General features: G+C 37.8%; 1 protein-coding gene and 1 pseudogene across 1 annotated transcript in view; one reads left to right on the forward strand and one right to left on the reverse strand.

Annotated features, from left to right (window-relative positions):
* The window catches only part of SPPL3 (signal peptide peptidase like 3), a 106847-nt gene extending 80513 nt beyond the window's left edge, over positions 1–26334 (reverse strand). Inside the window, exon 1 of the mRNA XM_031442773.2 lies at positions 25794–26334. Coding sequence (XP_031298633.1) covers positions 25794–25816 — 23 coding nt within the window. The 5' untranslated portion in view covers positions 25817–26334. The remainder of the gene's footprint in view (positions 1–25793) is intronic.
* On the forward strand, positions 8602–9411 carry LOC105101983 (small ribosomal subunit protein eS6-like; annotated as a pseudogene).
* Positions 26335–27435: the final 1101 nt, after the last annotated feature.

Genomic DNA, 27435 nt, shown 5'->3' on the forward strand with positions numbered 1-27435 from the left:
ATGACATTGGATTGTTTTGTTTTTATCCATTCTGCTAATCTCTGATTTTTGATTGGAGAGATTAATCCATTTATATTTAAAGTAATTACTAAAAGGAGAGACTTACTTTTCTCATTGTGCTCTTTGTTTTCTACATGCCCTATGATATTTTTTTCCTCATTTCCTACATTCCTTCCTTCTTTTGTATTTAGTTGATATTTTGTAATAAAATGTCTATATTCCTTCTTAATTTCCTTTTGTGTATATTCCACACCAATTTTTCTTTGTGGCTACTATAGGGATTCCCATTTAACATCTTAATGTTTTAACATCCTAATATGAATTTACAGTTAGTTACCTAACTACAAAAACATACAAAAACTCTGCTCTTTCCAGCTCCATCACTACGCATTTCAGTTGCTGATAACATAAAATCACATCATTATATATATGCTTGAAAACGTAAATAATTTTTTTAAGTGCATGTCTCCTAAATTATGTAGAGGTCACTATCTGAAGTCATAAACCCAAGTTACAGTAATCCTACCTTTTACACTAAAATTTTTTCACAATTACAAAATTTGTTGGCAAATGAAATTGATAATCGTTGAAAGTATTAATACAATTTAAATAGGAATACTTCCAATTCTGAACATAAAACTATAAGTAGCATAGGAACTGCCCTCCTACTACAAATAACTAGAAACCAGACGAAAGACATGAAACAGCAGTTTTTAGACAGTGGGCAAAAAGGCAACACATGACTATGATCCTTGAGAGAAAGGAAAGGAAGGTAAATTCTATGATTAACCAAACTGACTGCCTGGAGGCAACTTCCAGGCTTCACTGCAGAGACAGAACACTGAAACAAAGCATGGCGTCTGATTGTATTGAGGAGACGACAGAGTTGGGGGAAGCTGAAGCAGCTAAGTAAGAAAGAGCAAGGTGTTCCATGCATAGAGAGCCCTGGAGATCTCCAAAGGGGTTCCCCAGAATCTCAGATTTGCAAGTGAAATCTTCCTCCCAAAGGCAGAGAACAAACTAATGGGAAGCAACAGACCCAACAATTCCCAGAGGTCACAGAGGGCTGAAAATAACTTGTGATCCTTTTGGTCAGAAGGGAGAAACAGTGACTAGGATCACACCTTAGCAGTGGGGCTAAATTAGTCCAAAGATAAAAGACTGCTATGATCAGCCATAAAAAGCTTAAAAACAAGCTTCACAAGGATCAAAATGACCCAAAAGTTACTTAAAACTGTGTGACAGTAACACCTAACATTCTTTTAAAAGAATACACCAAAATTCAGTGCCCAGAAATGTAAAATTCACAATGCCCAGGCATGCAAAGAAGCAGGAAAAGATGATCAATGTCCAGAAGAAAAGTTAATCAACTGAAACAGACCTATTAATGATACAGACAATGAATTAGAAGATAAAAATGATGAGATGAGAGCATCAACTGGCTGACATGTGAGTGAGTAAACCTTGGGATAAACCCAGTGCCCACTTTGAGCAGCCTCAGTGGCAGCCACAGACATCATGGAACACGCGTAAATTATTTCCAGTGTGCTCCAATCAAACGCCTGACCCACAGAATAGGTATGCAAAATTAATAATATAGTTTTAATTAACTCACTCTGCTGGCTTCTTATTATTCCATGAAAGAAACTGAAACAGAAAAAATTAAAGTGTACCATTGTAAATTCCTTAAACTACAGGTGAACTGGTATAACATTATTTCAGCAGAGATGGTGATAAATTAAAGATGTATACTGTAAAATCCTCTATCAACCACTAAAATTATAAAACAAAGACATAAAACTACTAAGCCAAGAAAGAATATAAAATGGAATCATAAAAATTCTCAGCTAGTGTTTTAAAAAAAAAAGGGCAGGTAAAATGGAAAAGGAAGAAGATGGAACAAATAGAAAACAAACAGCAAGAAGGAAAATATGTTTAATACAAGCATATCAATAATTACAGTAAATGTAAATGATCTAACTACTCCAATTAAAGGCAAAGGTTGTCAAATTGGATTAAAAAAGCAAGCCCTAACCATGTGCTATCTATAAGAAACAGTTTAAATACAAAGACACAGATAGATTGAAAAATAAAAGGTTGAAAAAAAATACATATGCTATGCAGGCACTAAGCTGGAGTGGTACAAGTATCAGCAAGGTAGTCTGGAACAAGGAACATCAGGAGAGCTATTACATAATGGAGGGGGGTCAATCCATCAAAGGACACAACAATCCTAAATATGTATGTACCTGTTAACAGAGCTTCAACACTCTAAAGAACTGAAAGGAGAAATAAAGCAATTAAAGTTTGAAACTTCAACACACCTTTCTCAGTAATTGACAGAATTCTTGAAAAATCAGCAAGGATTTGAACACTATCAACCAATTTGACCTAATAGATACTTACATATTTCACCCAATAACAGCAAAATACACATTCTTTTTAAGTGTACTTAAAACATTCACCAGTATGGACCATATTCTTGACTACTGAAAAAACAAAACAGAACAAAACCAACCAAAAATCTCTCAAATTTAAAAGGTCTGAAATAATAAAAAGCATGTTCTCTAACTACAAGAGAATTAAATTACAAATTAATAGAAAGATACACTTCTAAATGTATAAGCGATGGCTCAAATGAGATTATAGGAGACATCAGAAAATATTTTGATTAGAATGAAAAGGAAACAGATCAAAATTTATGGGATAGAGGTAAACAAGTATTTGGGGTAAATTCATAGCTTTAAATGCTTATACTGGAAAAGAAGAAGGGTTTCAAATCAATCAATGAACCTTTCACCTTGAGAAACTAGAAAAAGAAAATCAAATAAAATGTCAAGTAAGAAGGGAGGAAATAAACATGAGTAAACATCAATACAATTAATAAAAAAACACAAGAGAAAAAGCAATAAAAACCAAAAGTAATTCTTTAAAAAGATAAATAAAATTAATAAAACTCTAGCTAGACTGGTCAGAAAAAAGGAATAAGAAACAAAATACTAATATCAGGAATGAAACAAGAGATGTCACAACAGCACAAATATAAAACTTAATGAGAAAATAAGAAAGAATATTATGAGAATAAGAAAATATAAATTTATGCCAAAGAATCAGACGACCTAGAAGAAATGAGAAGACAAACCACCAATTCTAATAAAAAGTGTGATGAGATATAGACCATAAACCCTAAATTAACTTCTAGAAGAAAGATAACCCAAATAGCCCAGTCTCTGGTAATAAAATTGAATTTATAATTAAAAATCTTTCTATAAAGAAAACTCCAGGTCCAGATGGCTTCACTGGTCAGCTATCAACTATTTACAGGAAGCATTTATAATCAAGTCTACACAAACTTCCAGAAGAGGGGGAAACATTTCTTAACTCATTTTATGAGGCCAGCATTACCCTGAAGCCAAAACATTACAAAAAAAAATAACAGCTCAACAGATCTCATAAATATAGATGCAAAAACCTGTAACAAAACATTAGCAAATCAAATCTTGCCACATAGAAAAAGCATAATACGTTATAATCCCAGGAATGCAGGATTGGTTTAACATTCTAAAATCAATCACTGTAATTTACCATATCATGATTTTTAAAAATCCGTATGAACATCTTACTAGATGCAGAAAAAGCATTTGACAAAATCCGATACCCATTCCTGACAAAACCTCATGACAGTAGGAACAGAAGGAAACTTCTTTAACCTAGATCACACACAATGGTAAAGGCTCAATCCTTTCTACCTAAGATCAACAATGTCAAGACGTCCACTTTCATTACTTCTATTCAACATTATACTCAAAGTCCTAGCCAGTGCAATGAGGCAAGAAAAAGAACCAAAAAACAGCCAAATTAAAAAGGACTATGTAAAAGTATTTTTATCAGTAAATAATATAATCGTGCATGTACAAAATTGTAAAGAATTTACCAGAAAGTAGAATAAGTGTATTTAGCAAGGTTGCAGAGTACGAGAGAAATTAGATCAACTATATTTCTATATACTAACAGTGAAAAATTGGAAATTGAAAATTTGACAAAAACACCATTTACAACTACATCAAAAAATATGAAATATGAAAAGAGATACATTTAACCAAATATCTGGAAGAACTGTATACCAAAAACTACAAAGCACTGACTGCTGTGATAAATTCAAGAAGGTCTAAGCAAACTGAGAGATACACTATGCCCATGGAGCAGAAAATTCAATATTGAATCTATAGATTCAACACAATCCCAATCAAAATTCCAGCAGGCTTTTATGATAGAAATTAACAAGCTCACTCTAAAATAGAAAGGACCTAGAATAGCTCAATTTTAAAACAGAACAAAATTGGAGGACCTATACTATCTTATTTTAAGACTTACTATACAGGTATAATACATACAGCTATAATTTAACACTGTTTTAATCAACAGTATAATATTGCTGTAAAGACAAAAACACATAGATCCACAGAACAGAACAGAGCGTCCAGGAGTAAACCCACATGTTTACAGTCAATTGATTTTTGACAAAGGTGCAAGTAATTCAATAGGAAAAGGATAGCCTTTTCAAAAAATGGCTCTGGATCAATTCACATGAAAATAAAAAACAAACATTATCTTACCTCATATCATACAAAAATTTAGCTTGAAATGGATCTAAGACCTGAACAAAGGACATAAACTTTCTGGAAGAAACCACAGCAAAAAAATTATGATGACCTTGGTTTAAAGATTTCTCAGATAGCACACAAAAAGTATACACCATGAAAGGAAAAAAAAAAAAAAAAAAAAGGGTAAGTTAGACCACATCAGAACTTTAAAAACTTGGTCTTTGAGAGGGGAGGGTATAACTCAAGTGGTAGAGTGCATGCTTAGCACACATGAGGTCCTGGGTTCAATCCCTAGTACCTCCAGTGAAAAATAAATAAACCAAATTACCCTCCCCCCCCCCAAATTTTTTTTAAAAAACTTTGTTCTTCAACAAATGCCATTAAACATAGTGACAAGAAGTGGGCAGAAAGACATGCTGAAATGTAGTATTTCTTGACCTAGGATACTGGAATGTCTTATTGGTTGGTCTTCATTTAAAGGTGTTTTCATTTTATGAAAATGAATGGAGCTATACACTTAAGATTCATGTGATTTTTCTGTATTAATGTTGCACTTCAATAAAAATGTTAATTTTAAAAAGTTAAAAAAAAATGCTGTTCAGAAAATGAAAAGGCAAGTTACAGACCTGCAGAGCATGTGTCTGACAAAGAACTTGTACCCCAGAATATATAAAGAACTCTTACAACTCAGTAAGACAGAGCCAATGGAAAAAATGGGTAGAAGATTTCAACAGACATTAACAAAGAAGATACATTAATGGCAACTAAATCCCTGTAAAGATGGTCAATATCATCAGGCACCATGGAAATACAAACTAAAACCAATAATGAGATCCCATTACCCACCACTAGAATGACCAGAGAAATGAAGCAACTGGAACTCTCTGGTATGAGAATGCAGCCACTGGAACTCAGACACTGCAGGTGGGAACAGAAACAGTTTAACAGTTTCTTTAAAAATTAGACATTTCTTACAGTATGACCCTGCATTCCCACACTTAGGTTTTATACAAGAGAAATAAAATCATGCATCCACAAAAAGACTTGTATTTGAATATTCATAGCAGCTTTATTTATAATAGCCAAAAAAATTGAGAAATAGTGTCTATAAGCTGGTGAATGGTAAACAAAATGTGATATATTTACACAGCAATAACAAGAACAAACTTCTGATACACTCAACAACAGAGATGATTTCAAAAACATAATACTAAGTTAAGCCAGGATCAAAAGACTATTGCTGTATGACTCCAGTTATATGAAATTCCAGAAAAAGCAAAATTACATTATGTAATGCCAAAAGCAAATCAGTGATTCCTAAGAGCCTAGGAGTGAGAGTTGAGAATTAACTGTAAAGGGGCACAAGAGACACGAGGGAATTGCTTAAGAGTGATGGAAATAAATGTTCTGTATCTTGCCTGTGATGGTACTCTCGTTAATAGTATGTATTTGTCCAAAACCCACTGAATTATTACTTTAAAATGGGTGAATTTTACTGTAGGTAACTGTAACTCATAAAGCTGACTAAAATTTTGCAAGCTAAATTGGAAAAGAAAAATCTCATACTGGGAAGTGAGAGAGAAATCATAAAAGCCTAGATAAAACAGATCAGATTAGAGACTACTATGCACATTTACAAGCTAATACATTTAAGGGTGTTAAGTTCAATGAATAATTTGCTATTAAAATATTAAATACCAAAACTAATATAAGAAAACATGAAACAAATCCATAACAGAAGACAGTGACCAAGATAAAAAATTACCCAAACACCCATCTTTACCCCATAAGAGCACTAAAACCCTATGAAATTACACAGAAACTTAAAAATTTCTAAATATACAAGATCTTGTGGTAGCTCACAGCGAAAAAAAAAAATATGACAATGAATATACGTATGTTTATGTGTAACTGAAAAATTGTGCTCTACACTGGAATTTGACACAACATTGTAAAATGACTATAACTCAATAAAAAAATGTTAAAAAAATTTTTCTAACAAAAATGTGGCATACTGATCTCCAAGTGCTGTGGAAGAAATATTATTCAGGTCTTCGGTAAGATAAAATTTAAAAAGAAAACTACAGAACAAACTTGTTTATCAATAATGATGTGAGAATCTTAAAACTCAACCAATTAAGGCAACACCTCAAAAGATTTACTTAAAACTATTAAATAAGTTCTGTTCTAAGAATGCATGGTTTTAAATAAGTAAAACTATTGATATCGTACAAGCAAAGGATTCATGCAAAATGTCACGACAGCAATACTCTTTTATAAAATTCAACCAATCCCACTCCTTTTTTTTAGTGATTCTATAAAAAGCAGTAAAGATTTTTTCTTCTTTTTTAATATAATTAAAACAATCCACATCACAAATTTGATTGGTTAAACACCTTCCACTTAAAAGACCAAGGGACACTTGATTCAGTTATTTATAACAGTATATTACAGATTCTTCACTTCTGAGTAATTTTTTTTTGGAAGGGGCAAATAAAACAAGAGAAATTACAAAAATTACTGAAAGATATTTATCACTACTTGATTCTATACAAAACTGTATGCAAAGAATGATTAGAATAATTTGTTTTCTATAGTTGTTGGATATAAAGCAAATCTGCAAAAATGAGTGCTACTTCTATAACCAGTAAAAGCTACCCAGAGAAAGAATGGGGCAGTATCTCATTAAAACAGCAACAAAAGTAAAAACTTGGTTAGCTGCAGAGAAGAAATATACCATAGTATCATGAAGGAGACAATTTTGTCCAAGTTAAAAAAGAGATGCAATGTACTTCCAATTAAAACACTAGCAAGATATTTCACAGAACTGTAGAACCTGGGAAAATAAATGAAAACTAAAAATCAAAGAGCAATATGTAAAAACAAAAAGATAGGATCAGCCCTATGGAACAGAAAAAGCAATGCCTTATCAAGGGGTTGGGTCTCAAACTGATAAATGACTCCCTTACAAAACAAATGCAAACAGGCTACTGACTCATTCATTTGCTGACCATCTCTGACACCAGTTTCTGTGCAGTGTTTAAATGGTACCCTCATAACAGACAATCTTTCATTTCCTAAATCATAGTTTATGCTATCTGTGGTACAGCTAAAATGAACAACTCATGACCAAGATAGAATCCTTAACACAAGGCTCATGCATAATAAGTACTGCAGGCCAAATGTTATTTTTTCTTAAATATTTCTAAATGAATGTCTTAAATCCTTCTATTGTATTATAACTTTACCATATTATACAGACTGGAATAAAGCTAGAGCCTAATACTTACTTGTCATGTGGACACCGGAAGTTGCAGTCACACGCAATTCACCTGTGGAACAGCACCTGTTCTTCTGAGTTACCTCACAGTAGCCTCTGGGGTATAAGCTGACTCTCACTCCCCAAAAAGCTAATTCTACATGCTGTTCCTTTTCTTCACTAAGTTAGTATTTAATTTCCTGTCCTTAGTCTTTCTTGAGATTTGATCCAAGAAACTGAACACAACTGTTAGTGGTACTTCCCAAAACAGTGTTACAAGAGAACTGCTTCAGATATTGTTAAGATATCAAGCAAACTCTTCCCTTGAGCAAGTGTCTTTTAACATTTAAAACAAAATTAAACAGGTTTCTTTTTTATCACTCAACTTACCAGGGCTCATAATATGCTAATTCAGACTACATATTTCCAAAAGAGAGATTTAATATGCGGTCTTTCTCAAGCTTACTTGATCAAAGGTTCCCTTTATTCTCAGAGAACCATTAATGGCAAAGAGCCCTGGCTTTGGAGTTAAAAATACCTGTGTTTAAATTCTAGCTCTGCCACTCATTAACTATATAATCTTGGGTGAGTAATCAGTTTTTTCAATTGTAAAATGGGGGAAACAATGTACTTTTGAGGACTGATTTAAGGATAAGTTATATACACACAGAGTGTTAACAACGCATCTGGTAAACTTTCAATGAAATTGCCATTTCCCCCTTTTTCACGGTGCCTCGGAGGCAGTCGGCTGCTTCAGAATGAAGCTGAACATCTCTTTCCTGGCCACCGGCTGCCAGAAACTCATTTAAGTAGACGATGAACGTAAACTTTGTACCTTTTATGAGAAGCACATGGCCACGGAAGTTGCTGCTGACGCTCTGGGTGAAGAATGGAAGGGTTATCTGGTCCGAATCAGTGGTGGGAATGACAAGCAAGGTTTCCCCATGAAGCAGGGTGTCTTGACCCATGGTCGAGTCGGCCTGCTACTGAGTAAGGGGCACTCCTATTACAGACCAAGGAGGACTGGAGAAAGAAAGCGCAAATCTGTACGGGGTTGTATTGTGGATGCCAATCTGAGTGTTCTCAATTTGGTCACTGTGAAAAAAGGTGAGAAGGCTATTCCTGACTCACTGATAATACGTGCCTTGTCACCTGGGGCCCAAAAGAGCTAGCAGAATCCGCAAACTTTTCAACCTCTCTAAAGATGATGTCTGCCAGTATGTTGTGAGGAAGCCCCTCAACAGAAAAGGTAAGAAACCTAGGACCAAAGCTCCCAAGATTCAGCGTGTTGTTACTCCACGTGTTCTGCAACACAAACATCAGCGTATTGCTCTGAAGAGACAGTGTACTAAGGAAAACAAGGAAGAGGCTGCAGAACGTGCTAAACTTTTGGCTAAGAGGATGAAGGAGGCCAAAGAAAAACGCCAGGAACAGATTGCCAAGAGACGGAGGCTGTCCTCTCTGAGAGCTTCTACCTCTAAGTCTGAATCCAGTCAAAAATGAGATGTTCTAAGAGTGACAAATAAATAAGATCAGACCAAAAAAAAAAAAAAATTGCACTTTCTCCTTCTGTAAGCAAAAGTGGATGATACTTAGTCACATACATTCCCTCTCTCCTTGCTTTTGTCTTTTCCTTTCAGTTGTGATACCTGTGTTTAACATTCCTATGTGATTTTCTTTTAATTTAACTATTAGTCATACTCAAAAGCTCTCCTACATATGGGCTCACACATTTCAACTGAATATTGGAAGACAGAACAAAAAGGAAACAAGTTACTGAGGTTAACATAGATTACTAAGGGAAAAAAATGCAAGATATAGCATCATAGTGTATAGTATGTTATCATTCTATTAAAAAGGATTACACAAAAGAACAAAAACAGACTCAAAACAGATCAAAGTCCAAAGTGTAAAGAGCCAAGACAATAAAACTCTTAGAAGAAAACTTAGGAAAAATCTTCATGACCTTGGATTTAGCAGTGATTTCTTGGATATGATACCAAAAGCAAAGGCAACGAATGAAAAAACTGAGACTTCGTCAAAATTAAGAACTTTTGTGCATCAAAGGATGCTATTAACACAATGAAAAGGCAACCTATGGAATGGGAAAAAATATTTACAAGTCATATAACTGATAAGGGATTGATATCTAGAATATATAAAGAACTCCTACAAATTAGCAACAAAACTCAACAACCTGAATAAAAAATGGGCCAAGGACTTGAATAGACACTTCTCCAAACACACAAAAATGACCAACAAGCACATAAAAAGATGCTCAACATCAACAGTATTAGGAAAATGCAAGTCAAAACCACAATGAGATACTACTTCCTACCCATCAAGATGGCTGTTACGGGGAAAAAAAAAAAAAAAAACCACCACCAGAACAAACACCTAGAAAATAACAAGTGTTGGAGAGGATGTGGAGAAACTGGAACCCTTGTGCATTGCTGGTGGGAGTGTACAATGGTACAGCTACTATGGAAAATGATATGATAACGTCTCAAAAAATTAAACATAAAATTACGACATGATCTAGCAATCCCACTTCTGAGTATGTATCCAAAAGATCTGAAAGAGTCTTGAAGAGATACTTGTATAGCCATGTTCACAGCAGCATTATTCACTATAGCCAAAAGGTGGAAGCAACCATGTTCATTGATAGATGAATAAACAAAAGGTGATAAATTCATACAACTGAATGTTATTCAACCTTAAAAAGAAAATTCTGACACACAGTACAACATGAATGAACCTTGAAGACATTATGCTAAGTGAAATAAGCCAGTTACAAAAGGATAAATATGACATGATACCATTTATATGACTTACCTAGACTAGTCAAATTCATACAGACAGAAAGTAGAACGTGGCTGCCAGGGAACAGGGGTAGGGCAGAATGGAGGAAATGGGGTTTCATGGGTATGGAGTTTCAGTTCTGGAAGATGAAAACGTTCTGGAGATGGACGGCAGTGATGGCTGCACAACAATGTGAATGTATTTAATGCCAATGAATTACACTTAAAAATGGTTAAAATGAAAAATTTTGTATATTTTACCACAATAATTTTAAAAATTACATTGAGTTATATACATACATGTGCCTTTAGCATACATTTCTAGAAGGGTGGAGAGAAAACATGTTACAAGTTTTCTTGGAGAGGAAGGTAATCAGGAATGAACACAATATAATGAAGAGGGGCTGAATATAATGGTCTCCTATGCACACAGTAGAAACTGATCTATAATATGGTATGAAAAGATGTTCATGACATATTAAGTAGATAACAAAGTATTATTTACCACTTATAACAAAGTACTATTTGCCATTTAACCTTACATGCCCCTCCCCACCCGCCAGAAGAGTCTCATAGGTGACATTAGAGATCACTAAGGAAAGAAGGGACTATTCCATAAATGGTACTACAACCGAATTCCTCACTCATGCACAGATAAATAAACTTAATTGTAGATGTCATTTAGTCTTATCTAAAGCCATCTTAATTTAGACTACACTCTAAATTTAATCTAGACTCTAGATTAAAAACTAATACATGAAAGGTAAAGTATTACCCCTGATGCTTACCCCAACCCATTCCTACGTAGAGGAAAATATAGGAGAGATATATAGCAGAATAGCCTTAAAACCTCAAGCCAGAAAAGGATTTCTTATCACACAAAAGCACTCACCATGAAAGATACTAATTCCAGCCCTAGGTATAAACCCTAGGAAAACTCATAAACATGAACACAGGGAATATGTACAAAAATGCTCACAGAAGAACTCTCTGAAATAGCCCAAACTAGAAAAGCCTAAATATTAACAGGAGAATAGATAAATTATGGGCTATATATGGGATGGAACACTATACAAGCAGCAGTAAAGAGTGTAATAATTCGGACAAGTCTTGGAAACGATACTGACTGAAAAAAGAAAATTATAAAAGATATCATCTTTTTAATACTCAACTTTATAAAAATAGAGCAAAAAGTAAACATTATGTTGTACAGTAAAACATAAAAATGTATTAAACATAAAACTGGTTTGTTTGGCTTTTTTTTTTTTTTTTAAAGCAAGGAAATTGTAAACACAAAATTCACAATAGTGGTTGCCTAGCCGGGATAGGGGACAGAGGTAAGAGGAGGGATCAAGGAGTACACAGTTTCAAGACTACTGGTAATCCTGTAGTTCTTCAGTTGTTTGGTAATGTTCATGAATGTTTGTTTATTGTGGCTCATAACGTACATACACAGAACATACATTCTTCTGTAGATATTAAACATAAAAATGAAAACATCGTATGAACCTGTTTCTATTTTTGTGTAAAAAATGATCTATAGTTCCTATATATATAATTCCCAAAGAGTAACATGAAATGTTACCTTCAGTTTTCTAGGTAAGTTAAGTTTTAGGTAACTATAATTTTCTAATTACCCCTTACTTAGGATCTCTGATTTTCAATGCACTTGTTTTATGCAAATAAAATTTTCTTTAAAAGTCACAAGCATGTGCATTTTTTTAAAGCCCTGAATGGTTAAAAAAAAAATTTAATAAAGGACTTATGTGGGTTGGTAGGGTTACCAGTGGTATACTTGTCTTTTACTGTTTACCTGCATTTTCCAAAACTGTACCAATATAATATGTATTACAGTTCCATAATCTCTTATCTAATATTCTTGCAGCCAGAGATGTTTCAGAATCCTGACTTTTTTTGCTTTAAGAAAGGGAACACAGTACATATACTAGGATTACCTACACCCCCAGCAGGGTCTCAAGCAGTACTCCATAGTCAAACACAAACATTTCGGCAGCAAAGAGTTAACACTAAGTGGAATAAACTGGTAAATAACTTCACATCACTTAAAGTCTTGTGTTTTTACTACCAGAAGAGATCTAAATTAGGTTTTACCACCAAAGGAGTGGAATTATTTAGTCCACAGGACCAGAGAAGTGAAGTTTCCAATTCTGTCCCCATTGGTCCAACCAACTTAGAGCTTAGCCACTTGCAGACTGTGCACTCAGTTGAGAACAGGTAAAATAGCCTTTAAATTTATATTTCATATTACCAACAAGTCAAAGCATTTAACACTCAACAACTGAAAGACCCTTCTCTCTTAGAAAGGCTAAAGCTTTCAAGTCCATTTCAAAAAATGAAGAAGTTAATAAAGAGTCAAGCTATATTTGGAAATTATCAAAATCATAATGTGTATCAAAAACACAACAAAGGCACCAAGTAAACTGCTGACCAAAAAAGTAACACCACTCATGGTATTCTTTAATTCCACAATTGTGCACCAAGGACCTACAATATGCAGATTTCACGTGGCCTTCAAATTCAAATCCATGAACTCACAAATGGGCCCTGGGTTCACACTATCACAAATGTCAAAGAGTTCAAAGATGAGTGCAATAGGGTTATATGATGTAAATTCAGTAGTGACCCCATTCTCTCAGTCAGGATACCATTCATAGACCCCAATCCAAAGGCATGTGAATTCCATTTAGAGTAACTGCAAGTCCACACTCAGAAAACCAGAACAATGGCTGATGGAACATTTGTTAGAACATTAAGGTATCCAATAGTCTGTGATACTTAATGCAATGGTCAAATTTGGTGAAAGTATGTGTGTCTAAGTATGCACATGCCCATATCTAGTGTCACTGGGGCACTGATCAACTATCTCCTTATCCCTAACCTATCCTTGAGGCGATGAACTGATCATAGACATCAGGGGACCATAAACTTAACTGCCTTCAGGGGCTAGGTAAATAATATAAAGTAGTGATGTAGAGAGTCACTGTACAGGACCAGAAAGTGGAGGGACTGGGGCAAATTAGAAACTGTATGCTACGAGTAAAGGTACTCAAATATTAAGACACTTTTGACTAAATTCAGTCCGTCTAGTAATAAAATGACTGCTTGGGACACACAGACTACCTAAAGGCCCACTCTGAAATCTCTTTTCTCTCAAAGTTGTCTTAATTACATTTGCTGGCATGTGACCCAGCAAATGTCAACAGTCTCTAACAACATTGCAAACTCATAGAAGAGAGAGGATCCTGTTTATTCTGCTTTAGTTACTATGGTGGATCCCCAGCAGGCATAAGTCATCCATTAATTATAAAGATCAAATCTACAACCTTATTCTGTCTAACCAAGTGAGTTATGTGGTCAAACAGTTCAAGTAGTGTGTAACTGATAAAGAACAAGCCGAAGCAAACCCTGAGCATACAGAACAATTACAATAAAGACCAAACAACAGCAGTTCCAACAGATTTCGTTCATTTGCTAAGAACTATGGAAACTGGTACATCCTTAATGATGACAGAGACCAAATTTTTTTCTTCCTTCTGCTAACTAATTCCTACTCACAATCAAAAATTTGAGCTGTAAGGAGCATGCCTCTCTATACCCCTCTACAGATCCTCTTCCACATTAAAAAAAAAAAAAAAGGGCAGTAACAACATAAAATTAAAGAACCAGAAATACAGGTTGATCAAGCACTCATCTGTTTTTCCAAAAGATACACAGATCATCATACCTGTCAGCAGAAATTTAGATCATAAGCTCTTAGACCTCCAGGACTATGTTGTTCAATATGGTAGCTGCTAGCCACATATAGCTCTTGAAATGTGGTTAGCATGAACTGAGAAGACTTTGTACTATAAACATATGTAAAATATCTTAATTTTTGTATCGATTACATCCAATAAATAAATGGTAAACATTTTTGATATGCTGGGTTACATAAACTATATTATTAAAATTAATTTCTACTGTTGCTTTTTACTTTTTAATGTGGCTACTAGAAAACTTTAAATTATATATGTGGACTGTGCTGCCCAAGAAAAGGTCATATTTTACAACCAATTCCTCCTCCTGGCAAGAAGACACATAGAGCTCCCCACCCACCCCGACACACACACACACACACACACACACACACAGAGCTCCCCACCCACCCCGACACACACACACACAGAGCTCCCCACCCACCCCGACACACACACACACACACACACAGAGCTCCCCACCCACCCCGACACACACACACACACACACACACACACACACACACACACACCCTTCAGTCGTTAAACCAGGACTACTGATGACGCAGTAGGTTGCCAGAGTAGTTTGGTCATTCACTTACCCAAAGGGAAGTAACTAGTTTAATAATCATCTGAGACTAATTTCTTCCTAAATGATTCTAGCACGTAAAAGAAATAAGAAGTAGTCTGAGCAAAAACCTGTGAGCCAAAAGATCGTACTTTTTTCCTCAATGATAGATTTTTAGGTAACTAAAACTGAGGTTCAACTTTGGTACTACACTATTAAGAACAAGCAGATCTAAAGTTCTCAACCACTGCTTTTTCCTCTTTCATAAACTCTTCAATATAAACATTAGACAAACCACTTCATACCCACTATGGAGGCTATAATTAAAAAGATGGACAATGACAAGAACTTGCGAGGACGTGAAGCGATCAGAACCTTCATACACTGCTGTGGGAATACAAAATGGCGTAGCCGTTTTGGAAAACAGTTTGGTAGTTCCTCAAAATGTTAAACACAGAAAACCCTATTAGCCAGCAATTTCACTGCCAGGTATTTACCCAAGAAACGTAAACATATACCTGCACAAAAACATTTACATGAAGGTCCATAGCAGCATTATTATTCGTAAGCAACCAAAAAATGAAAAAACCCAAACAACCGGCAACTGATGAATGGATAAGAAGAATGTGTATATACATACCACTGACTGTTACTTGGCAATAAAAAGGCATGACACACTAATATATGCTACAACAGGATGAACCCTGAAGACATCTTGTATCATCTTGCCTATTCAGCCTGGGCTCCAAAATGAACACACATGAAGCAGAGTCTTCCTCCTGACTTTAGATCTGAAGCAAGAAGCAAAGTTGCCCCAGCCAATGTGCAGATCAATTAGTATTTTAATCACTGAGTTTTGGGGCTATTTGTTATGCAGTATTATTGTGGCAATAATAGTTAACCAATACTGTAACCAATTCTCCCACTGTATTTTGAAGAGGTTCTACAAATGAAAGTGATTATCAAGTTCCAGACTAACACCTTGAATAAAAAGTTTCATTAACTTGAGAGAGAGATCCATATACCTCAAATATTTAATGTTTGTCCCTTTAAGCTCTTAAACTGAAGGTTGAGAGCAACTCAAGATATCATATACTCTTTCCATCTTACTAATTTTATTTTTAGGGTTATTATCCAAAAAATCAAATATAGAATAATACTAATTTAAATAAACTATGTATCAAACCACTGAGGATAAAGACATGAACAAAATACAATCCACGTCCTTAAAACTTAACAGGGAGATGAAGAGGGAAACAACAGTTCAAAGAGGCAAGTGTAGTGTACCAAGGGATACCAAAGCAGGCCCATCCTGGAATAAAGATGAGAATGAAGAGGCAGCAAATTTTAAAAATTTTATCTATATATAGTCATATACAATTATAACATATAATAGTTAATAACAATTATATCTAATTACAGAAAGAGAGCTATGGATATAGATACATAGGTATCTCAATCACCAGGACTTAGTGACTTGTTTGATGAGAATCGAGAATTTCTTCAAGGTCTCTAGCTGTGACACCCAAACCAGATGCCTTCAAAAGCTATGGGACATGTTAAGAGATGGTGACTCATTATCAATTTGGTTAAGTCTAAACGGAAGCACAAAGCTGGATTTCCAGAATTGCATGGGCCAACTGTACCTTGGATACATGGAGACTGGCTTGGTTTCCTGTCCTCTAGCAGCTGGCTCTAAACCATTTGGTTTCACTACCTGAATGTTCCTGATGCTGGAGTCTCTTTCGCCTTTGTTCCACTGTAGAGTCACATCTGCCATTCACTGTTGTCCCACTTCTCCCCTACCTGCTACTCCCTTTTTTATAAACTTGTTGATAACCTTTAGCTTGGCTTTGAGAACCTTTGATATCCATGAATACCAGCCTAAAACATCATCATTAGGCCCGTAGGTTATTTTCACCATTGCACAGCATGCAAAGGTTCAAAAACAAACTCATAATCCCCCAAACTTCTGGTTTATGCCTATTCCAGATGACTAGATTTTTAATTCTAACCTAAGACTGAGGCACTACTCTATCTATGAAATTTAAAATATGCCCACACCAGGCCAGGAGATTTTTTAATAATTGCCCTTTGTGAATAATAATTATTAAACACAAGAAAAAAATGAGTGAAAAGAGAAAATAGTCTTTTAGAAACAGGAAAAAGATGAAACACAAGTTTCTATTTTTAAAAACATTAACTTTTAAACAGAAGCTTAAGTACAAAAAGTATGAATTTCTGAAACAGTAGCAAAAGAGAGAGAAAATGTTAAATTGTTCAGGAGCCAATTTCTACATAGCTTATGGCTCTCCTCACACCTCAAAGGGAGTTTCCTGCAAAATATTTCATTTGAAAAAATTTTCCCTACAATAATTTGTTTTGCTAATTGCAAAAACAAAAAAGCAGAGCTTCTCCATTTATATTATGTATCATATATGTCACATACTGAACAAGTGCTTATTTGGGAGATAAATTATAAATAAATAGTAGCCAGTCTGTGGGCAGCTAAAGAAGACTGGAGATAAATGCAGGTGTCTACAGGGCCTGTGGTCCTTTGTAAGTGCCCCCTTTAGGTGATCAGTTCCCAGGTTGAGCTACTTTCATTCTCTAGGTGCTCTATGGATATTAGGAAGGTAGGCAAATCTGGCCATAACATTTCACTCAACTTAACAGTAACAATTCTACTTTTGTATTTTCTTCAAAGAGCAGTGAGATCATTAGGTAAGTATTCTTCCTCTCTTCTATATGCCCTGTCATTATATTTTTAAGTAAACATTCTATTTTAAAACCCAGCACCTGGCCAACTTCACCTCTAAAATATCCATTCTTGAAAAAAAAAAACAACTTAGTATCTGTCATGTATATGGGTCCTTAAACCATGGAATTAATGACTGTGATCTTACCTTTACAGAGTTCATGGTCAAGGTGGGAAGATAGTTACATAAATACATTCAATACAAGGTCAGAAAATTGTAAAAGCACTGCCATCTGACAGGATCAGATAAAGAACTACAGGCATCAGAAGAGTATCTTTCCTGGGCCAATCAGAAGGCTCTGTAACAGGAGGACAGCATTTCAGCTGGACCTTGAAAGACAAGGTCTCACAAATTTCAGAGACGGGAGAAAGCCTAACCAGGCATACTGGTCAGCTTAAATAAAAAGGTAAACAGTGACTAATCCAGTTTGGCTGAAATAATGAGTTTTTAAAGAAAATATAGGGAAGTAGGGTTACAAGGCCAGGTTGTTTAGAAAATCAGAACAAAGACTGGATTTTATACAGCAGGCAATTTAAAAAACCCTAGGAATCTAAATGCAATAGGATCCAGACTAGAGACAATGTAAAGACAAAAAGAAACAAAGAATAAAATGTACACACATAGCATTCATTCCTCATTAAATTCTCTTCACAACTAACTGAAATCCATGATTTAAAAAAAAGGTAGAAATCTCTATAAATTTAAACAACAGCAAAAAAAAATTTCTTTCCAAGACCAATTTCTCCTCCTTCAAATACACAATCCTCTCCCTTACTAAAATAAAATAAAAAGACTCTTAGGACTCTGCTGTCTGTATCAAACCCTCTTTCCTTATGTCTTTCTCATCTCTCAAACAAATGGTCAGCACCCAAAGGATGCCCTTATTTCTTCACCACCATCCCTAATTTAGCTTTCACCCTCACCGCTCTGATCTTTATTAGTGCACTTTCAGTAATGACTTCCTTCGCAAATTCGACAGCCTGTTTTTCCTTCATTCTTTTTGAACCCTGTGGCTTTTTACACTACTGCCCCTAGAAATTCTCTCTGCCTCTTCTTTCATCTCTATTGCACTTTCTGAATTCTCCTACCTCTGATGAAGCTTCCTTTGACTCCCCTTCCTCCCATTTCTCAACTGTGAGTTTCCCAAGCCTCAACTATGGTCTTCCATTCTGTCCTCTCTACACTCTCCCTCCTGGGTAACTGACCTTATCTCAAATCTTGAACTCTAGTTGGCCTAGCTGTGGTTCCAGGAGGTATTTATAATAAGACGAGACTGAGTTCTATGAAAGTTACGTTTGAAAATATTTTTAAGGTTATTAGACCTTAATATTTTTAAGGTATTAGTCCTTACACTAATCAATGGCATAGGTAAGAGAATTTGTTCTCTAAAACTTGTTTTTTCTTCAAACAGTATTTTTGCATGCATTTTTTTGAGAAATAAATGTAAATTTCTAGGAGTTTATAAAATCAGAGAATCCAGTCAAAGCTTTAAAAGTTAAGGCTGTCAGGCAAAGCCTGAAGATTTAGTCAAGTTTGGAAGGTCAAGCTAGACAATTTGGGGCAAAAATTAAGATAAAGAAACAACAAAAAGTCAAGCATTGTATTTAGGTCAAAAAGTCTGTATAACCAGGTTGAAGAAACAATTAACAAAACTTTGCTACATATGTCCTATTTAGGTCAAGAATGAAGCCCAAACCTGAAGCTGTCAGATAAAGGGAAGTGGGTGGGCCTGGCAGACTTGGTGTGGAGTAAGGAAACAGATAAGTGACTGCTAACAGTCCCGCCTCAGGCATTTTAAGATAGGAAACTTTCCTAAACATTCCAAAAACAAAACAAAACAAATAAACAAACACAGGCAAAGACCAGAATTATCCACACCACTAAGAAGACTATGAGGGAAACTGCCTTCAAAAGATTTTTAAAATTAAATTAAATTAAATTAAATTAATATTATCTTATGAAAAAAATTTAGCCTTTATTCAGTTCACATTGTTCTTGTTTTGTGGAAAGTAGCAATGGACTATGAAACATGGGACTAAAGATGACCTTATATCACATTTTGGGGGGTCATCAGGGTTGTTTATTCAACGGAGGTATTGGGGATTGAACCCAGGACCACTGAATTATACCCTCCGCACCTCAATCTTATATCACATTTCAAAGGCAAAAACAGAAATCAATGATAACTTTCTATTTCTTTCTATATAGCATTATTCAAACTAGAACGGACATCTCAACGTTTAAGTGCTGGTTAAATTGTGAAACAAGACAAATCTTCAGAATTGAATACTTTGATCACTTATATCCAGTATAATTCAAAAACATGTAAAAAACAATTAAGATATCTCTATTTTAGTGCATTAAAAAAATTCTTTAGTGGTTCTTTATTATCAATACTGGAACTCTAAAACAGAGATCATCAAGTTTTCACACAAGGTTAGGGTGAACTCTACAAACCAAAAACCAAGTCTCTGTTAGGGTAACTCACATTCATAGGTCTAATGCCTTAAAAATATTTTGAAACCTTACTTTTTCACAGGGGCTCAATCTAGTCTTATCATAGCAAATGAGTGAGCTGCGGCCCTAGTGAGACCTATTAACAAAATCTGAGAGGTAACAATTTATTGCAAGGATCATGGGAACTAACTAGATTTTCCTTGTGAAACTGAATTTGGTCACCTGGAGCCCCTCTAGACACCTTACAGGTTAAAATTCCAGAAGAGAAGCACTCTACATCTAACTCTTTAAATGAGAATTAGAAAATATGCTACAGAAACTCAAAGTTGCAAACATTTCTTGATTTATACATACAACAAATAAAACCACTATTTTCCTTTAACTCCTAAGAAGGAACCATTAAACTCCAGAAAATATATTACACGATTTTGAAAATTATACTTATGGCTCTACTTTCAAGGACAGCAATCACATAAAATTTCAGATGCTAAATACAGCCAACTAAAACAGCACTTAGACACTCTCTTCCTAGGACATCCTTGACTTTTCATGAGATGGTTTGATGAAATGTAAGAATGATAAAAACTAAGTAAGCTACTAAGGTTGAAATAAAATCCAATTATATAGAACTACATTAATACCTCAATTCAGTGACATTTATCAGCTCTAAAATAAATGATCACAGAAATCTATTTTGAGAAATGCATGAACACTGGACATTTTAATTCACCGTACTACTTGATAAATTACAGACTGATATGGTTACAAACTCTCCAGCTCCCCACCCCCCACTGCCATCAAACACTGAGGAAAATTATTTCAATACAAATTTATGATCTTACCTTTGGCTAACAGTTTAAATTACGCATGGCATCGCCAAAACATTATCATAACATTTAACTATAGGCAAAACATGTCTTTAAAACAAGAAGTAAATATAAAGTCTATAATGCTAGACAAACATTTTCAACTAAATGTTTCTCTCTGAAAAACTTTCATCAGATGCAATGATCACAAGACAATTAGATATGATCATAACAGATACAGAGATACATAACAGAAATCCAAAAATAGAAGAAACTTCCATTTGTTCTGGAGATCTTTATTTTTCATTCTCCAGTTTATCATTATTTGTAAATACCTTACAGGACAATGTATCACCTCAATATAATGCAGTCCTTAGCACAGATCTTCAGACCGGAGGAAGGCATGCTCATTCATTTGTTCAGTAAATATTTGCCAACCACCTAGTATATGCCAGTCACCGAACTGAGCACCAAAACAGAAAGACTCTTACCCTTCTGTAACTTTTAGTTTGATTATTGTCTGTCATTCCTCCGAGACACACACAAAATGAGACCATGAAGAGCCCTACTAAGGAATTTGGATTTTATTCTAAGTGTGGCCAAAAGCCATTGAAGAGTTTTAAGCAGAGGACTGACATGATCTGAGTTACATTATGAGAAGTCCGCTCAGAATAGATGGCCACTGTGCAGAGAACAGAGGGAACCAGTGAGGAGGAGAATGGGGAACTCAAGCAGAAGAGGAATTGGTTTGGAGCAGTGACTGTACACAAGGAAGCAGACAGATTCAGTGTTGGAATCTTGGTGTCAAACAGTCTTGACTTACATCCTTGGGCAAGTTACTTACACTCTTTGAGCCTCAGTTTCCTTAGTTAGCAACGCCTGCTAAGTCCCAGCACACAGAAAACATACAATAAATTATTGTTATTCCTTTGGCAAAGAAGTTAATCTGAGTGAGGTTCATGTGGACTGACTTTTTTCCCCTACACCAACATTAATCCTAACATAAGTAATTTTTACTAAGATTCAAGCACAATTATATACGAGTACCAAATCTACTCCATCAAGAGACAAGTTCTTCTTTCTCACAGAACTTATGCTAAAACAACTGCTCATAAATATACATTGAGCAAGGTGTTTTTCTCAAATTAATGAAAGTCTAGTTTGCACTTTCAATGTGTGTTTTCACATGCATTCTTTTATTTCTTCAGTGTTTATAAGTAAAAAAGGATACAAGCATCATCTTGTGGTTAATCATGATAAAGAATTGTGGTGTTACTACCAATTATTATAATTTCTTCTGTCAATTGCTTTCATTTAAAATGTTATTAAGGAATGTTATTCTTCATTCTTACAGCACTATTCACCAGGAAACTAAGATACCAAAAGCTCTCTTTTATTTTAAGTACATGGATTACAAATACTCATCTATCTGTAGCTCCTCTTATTAATATTCTTTCAACAAAGGATGAACCATCCTGAAAATCTATCATATTCAATAGTTCAGTATTACTAAGCAGGAGCTATGGGCAAGACAACGTGTGAGGCACCATGGGAGGACCAAGGTTAGTATAGTTGCGTCCTTACCCTCAAAGAGTTTACAATCTAGTGACGAGATAAGGTATTCACACAAAAGGAAGGAGTGATACAGACAGAACAAGTGTCAAAAATAAAGAGCTCACTTTCAGTTGGGATGGTCAGAAAATACTTCACAGGTGGAATTTGAGCTGGAGACCTTGGGTAACAGAACTTTGATAGAGTTTTCTAGGGAAAAAATCAAGCACAAGAAACCAGAACAGCATGAATTTATGATTGGGGGCTTTTTTTTTATGCTTTTTATAAAATATTTTAACATGTAAAAGTATACACAATAAAATAAACCTCTGTGGACTCACCACTGAGCTTCAACAATAATCAACTCACGGCCAAGCTTATCTTATAATTTATGTGTCTTATTATACAAAAATCCTAAAGGAACCTATTTTCATATGTTCCTACATTCTTCACTAATTCCATCCTCAGTCAAACCCGTACAGCCACAGTAGTCTCCACAAGGTTGATTTTCCTAAAGGCCACATACAAATAAAGTACAAATCTATTTTCAAAAAAATCAACTCTTTTGATTGCACAAACCAAGGGAACAGTGACAAAGTGATTGCAAAATGATAGACAATCCAAAACTCAGTTTACATATGCTTTGGGAATACCTTTTCCATATTTGTTTCAATGAGAATGAATAAAATGATGGGAGAATTCACATCAAACAAAACGAAGCATCACAGGTGAAGTACCTCAGACAAATCATCTGGCCTCCTGAGCCTAAGTTTCCTCTATAAAATAGGGAAAGATCACACCTACCTCAAGGAATTGTGATAATTAAATGGATGCATAGTTAAAAAAAAAAAAAGCTTTCTGATTAGACTGTCTTCACCTTCAGCTGTGATCATGTATTTTCCATGTGTTCTGTAAGATTTTCCTATCATGTCTCAAAAGTAAAGGCTTTAAGAAAAAAAAAATTCCATAAATGCCACATAGATAGTTCTTTATGTTATTACCCGGTGGACTTGGGAAGAACCAGTCAGGAAGAAAGCTGCCTGGTTTCTCAATCCTCTCCCCTCACATATCACCCTTTCTCAAGATGATGTAAACACTTTCTCCATCTCAAAACATGCTAAAGGTAAGGAGTTAAGCATTCTGACTTCAAGCAGCTTATTTCTTTATCTGTAAAGCAAATAAAGGGACCTGAGATTGAAGAAAGTATTCTAGTAGAATAAATCTTACAAACTATCAAACTTCACAAAGTAATTCCCCCTAACTAGCAGAACCACCCAACATCACACAGAGGCGGTGTGTGGCCAATCTACCGGTGTAAAACACTCTCATTATCCCCACTTCTTGGCCCCTGTGTTTACTCTTTGAACCATCCATGGCCTCTACACAGCATGGTACAAACAGCAGGGCCATACGTCATGAGGACTCTCAACACCCCCAGAATGTTATGAAGCTCACGACTAGTTAGTTACAATGCATGCAGGGGCACCTTCACTTCCTTTCTCACTCTGACCATAAGAAAGCTGGAACTGTAATTTTGTATTGCATCTCACCTGTTACTGAGAGGCAGCTCACTGTTGCGCAAAACGTTCGAAGCAGGTTAAACATTTTTTTAAAAATACATATGCTGTCACAACTGTTCACTAAGATTTTAATTCTTCCTGTAGCGTTACCTTCTTTTTGAGATTGTATATAGATCACTGAAGTTCCCTTTTGAATAATCTTCAATCACCAATCCTCTTTCCCTATGTGAAGACACAATGAGTTCCTGACTTAAAATAACCCCAACCACTACAAATAATCCACTCAGTTAAAGCATTCTACCCAAAGCCATTCCTTGTTTTCAGATCCCACCCATCTCTTTGCTGTTTCCCTAATTATAATACAGTAATATATAGCATCTTACAGTTTACCCTGTGCTTTGTAAAGTTATTCATTTAATCTTTACAGCCTACGAAAAAGGTAATTCCCCTATTTTGTAGGTAAGGCGAACGGAATGGGGAACTCACTATCTTGTCTAGTCATTAAGAAGTTAGTGAACACGATCCTAAACCCCATGTTCTTCCCACTCTATTACGCTCTTTGCAAATAAGGGAAAGGCCACAGTTCCGTCCCAAACCACATTTACTTCAAAGAGTAAACCATCCTCGAACAATCTCTCTAGATTGCAACCAGATTTTCCAATCCTGCACCTACAATCACCTCATTTCTTGCTTCCTCCCCACTATCCAATTTCCACCCCTCACAAATACTATCAACATTCCTTCCAGCCCCTCCTGCAAATATTCCACCTCCCCCTGCTAAAGGGAGGCGTCTCATCCCCCTTTCTCCAAACCTCTGCACTCCCTTCTCAGGATAGGTATGTCCTCACACCATAAACTACATACTACCCTTCTGAGTCCTTAACAAGCTATCTTATAACTTTAAAAGTCCCATTAAAATGAACATAAGTTGCAGATCCTCCATTCTCGTACTTGACCCAGGGTACCGAGTCATACTCTAAACAGAGTACCAACCCGTACAAAGATTTCTGCCCACGCTCCACTGTTACCAACGACTTCCTTTCCAGAATTTAGTTATCCAAAGAGGCTCCCCTTCCAACCTCTTCACCAGGGAGTCCCCTCCAGGGTTTCCAAGATACTCTCCTTCCGCGGCTTTCCTCCGTTCACATTTGGGCCTCTGTCCACCTTACCAACTCTCCCTTCACTCCCCATCCCAGGGCTAAGCAGCAGCCCCAGTAGGTGAGGCTCCTCCTCCCTCCCAACTTCCAAGTTCGGCCTCTTATCACCTGTTCTCAGAAAATGACTCTCAGCTGGGTGGCCCACCTGTGCCCCGGCCCGCCCCTCTCCACCGTTTCAATCCCTCCTGCCAGGGAGCCACCCCCTCAGGTCAGTTCCGGGGTTCCCCTGGGATTCTACTTCTCAACCGTGGGCTTCCCACCCCCGGGGTCATGCTCCCTTTCTCCATCACCTGCTCCGCCCATGACCAGATGACATCCGCCGCGGCCGCCGCCGCCGCCGCCTCTTCCATCCCCCTCCCCGGACGCCGGGTCCCCGGCCGCTCACCTCCTCCCACGAGCGCCAGCCGCCCCCTCCAGTGGGGGCAAAGGGGGCGTGCACCCCTATCCCGCGCCCCCCCCAGCGCGCACCTGTTCCTCCTCCTCCTCTTCCCCCCACGGCCGGCGCCCCGACCCCCCACCCTCGCCGCGCCCCGGCCTCCCGGAGCCCCGCACTCACCACGAGTAGGTCTGCTCCGCCATGGCGCTGACTCTCGAGGGCTCCACTGCAGGCTCTGCCGGCGGCGGCGGCGGGAGAACGAACGGCCGGCGGGCTCGCTCCGGCCCGGGGCGGAAGGCGCGGCCGCGGCCGGGCGCTCGCTCGCTCGCTCGCTGACACCGCGGGCGGGCGGGCGGGCCGGGAAGGCGGCTGGCGGAGAGAGGCCGGGCTCCGAGGCGGCCCCGCTCCCTGGGCCCCGGGGCGGGGCGGGCTCCGCTCTCGGCCTCCCTCACCGGCGGCGGCGGCGGCGGCTCCGCTGCGGCTCTAAACCCAACATGGCGGCGGCGGCGGCGGCGCTGAGAACAAGGGGGCCCCGCGGCGGGCGAACGGCAAGAGGGCCCTGCTCTCACTGCGCGCTGGGCGGCGGGAGCGCCGCGCTCGCGCGGCGGCGGCGGCGGCCGGGGTACATGGCCGGCGGGCGGAGGCAGCGGCGGCGGCGGCGGCGGCAGCTGAGGGGGGCGCTAGGCGATGAGGCGAGGCCGCTCGGCTCACACCCGCGGAGGGGAGGAGAGGAGGGGGCGGGGGCGAGCCTTGGACCCGCGCGAGTCACGTGCCCAAAACACACTCACGTGACGCGCGCGCCCCGCCCCTCGCGCCGGCCCATGCGCGGAGATGTCGGTTCCTTGGCTCCCGGCGACTGTTGCTAGCATCGCTGCTGGCGGTTGGGCCGCCTACCGCCGCCTGGTGCCGCCCCCTCCCCACGCGGAGCTGTCGCCTCGGACCCCTTTCTCTTACCTTTTCCGAGGGGCTGCTGCAGCCAGCCAGTCAGGAGCCCGGATGCACGTCTGTTCGCTGCCACTCAGCTGTCACTCATCAATCAAGAGTCTTCTGGCCACGGGTTCCCAACTGTCAGTCAATCTGTCAGTCAGCAGGGAGAACGCTGCGTCCCTTCCTTCGTACATTCGTTGGTTCATTCATTCGTTTAGCAAATATTCCACGCAGCCAGGTTTTATTGCGCCCAGGCTCTGTGCCAAGTCCTCCGGGGGGTGCTAAGTTGAATATCCCATACTTGCCTTCATGTAATCAAATCAACAGAAATTTATTGGGTGCCAACTGTGTATCAACTCATGCTGCTGGGTCTCTGCCCTCTGAGAGCTTACATTCCAGAGGAAAAGACATAGTCCAAGCCAACAGATAAGTGAATATAATTACAGATGCTGCTAAGTTTTATGAAGGTGAAAACACAACGTAAGGGGACAGAGTGTGGAGGGGTGGAGGATTCCTTTGATAAAGTGGGGAAGGAAGGGCTGGCTGAGGAGGTGACATTTAAACTGATACCCGAAGGATAAGAAGGAGCTGACCACACAAGGGCAAAACTCAGGGAACAGCCCATCTGGAGGACGGGAGACAGACACAGAAGTAAACTCAATAGAGCTAGACAAGAGACTGACAGAGTGAATCTGGGGCTTAGGAGGAGACAGGAGGAAGAGATGAATTGAGCCCCGGGGCATTGGGGAAGGCTTTTCCAGGAGTGGATGAGGCAGTCTGAAAGAGTGAGCGGCTACTAAGAGAAAAGGGACTCTGGGGAAAGAGAATGGCATGAGGCAAGGCCCAAAGATGTGAAGAATTGGCGTGAGCTTGGATCCAGGAGTGGGGTGGCTGA

The sequence above is a fragment of the Camelus dromedarius genome, chromosome 31, assembly GCF_036321535.1.
Source record: "Camelus dromedarius isolate mCamDro1 chromosome 31, mCamDro1.pat, whole genome shotgun sequence".
NCBI classification, from domain to species: Eukaryota; Metazoa; Chordata; class Mammalia; order Artiodactyla; family Camelidae; genus Camelus; species Camelus dromedarius.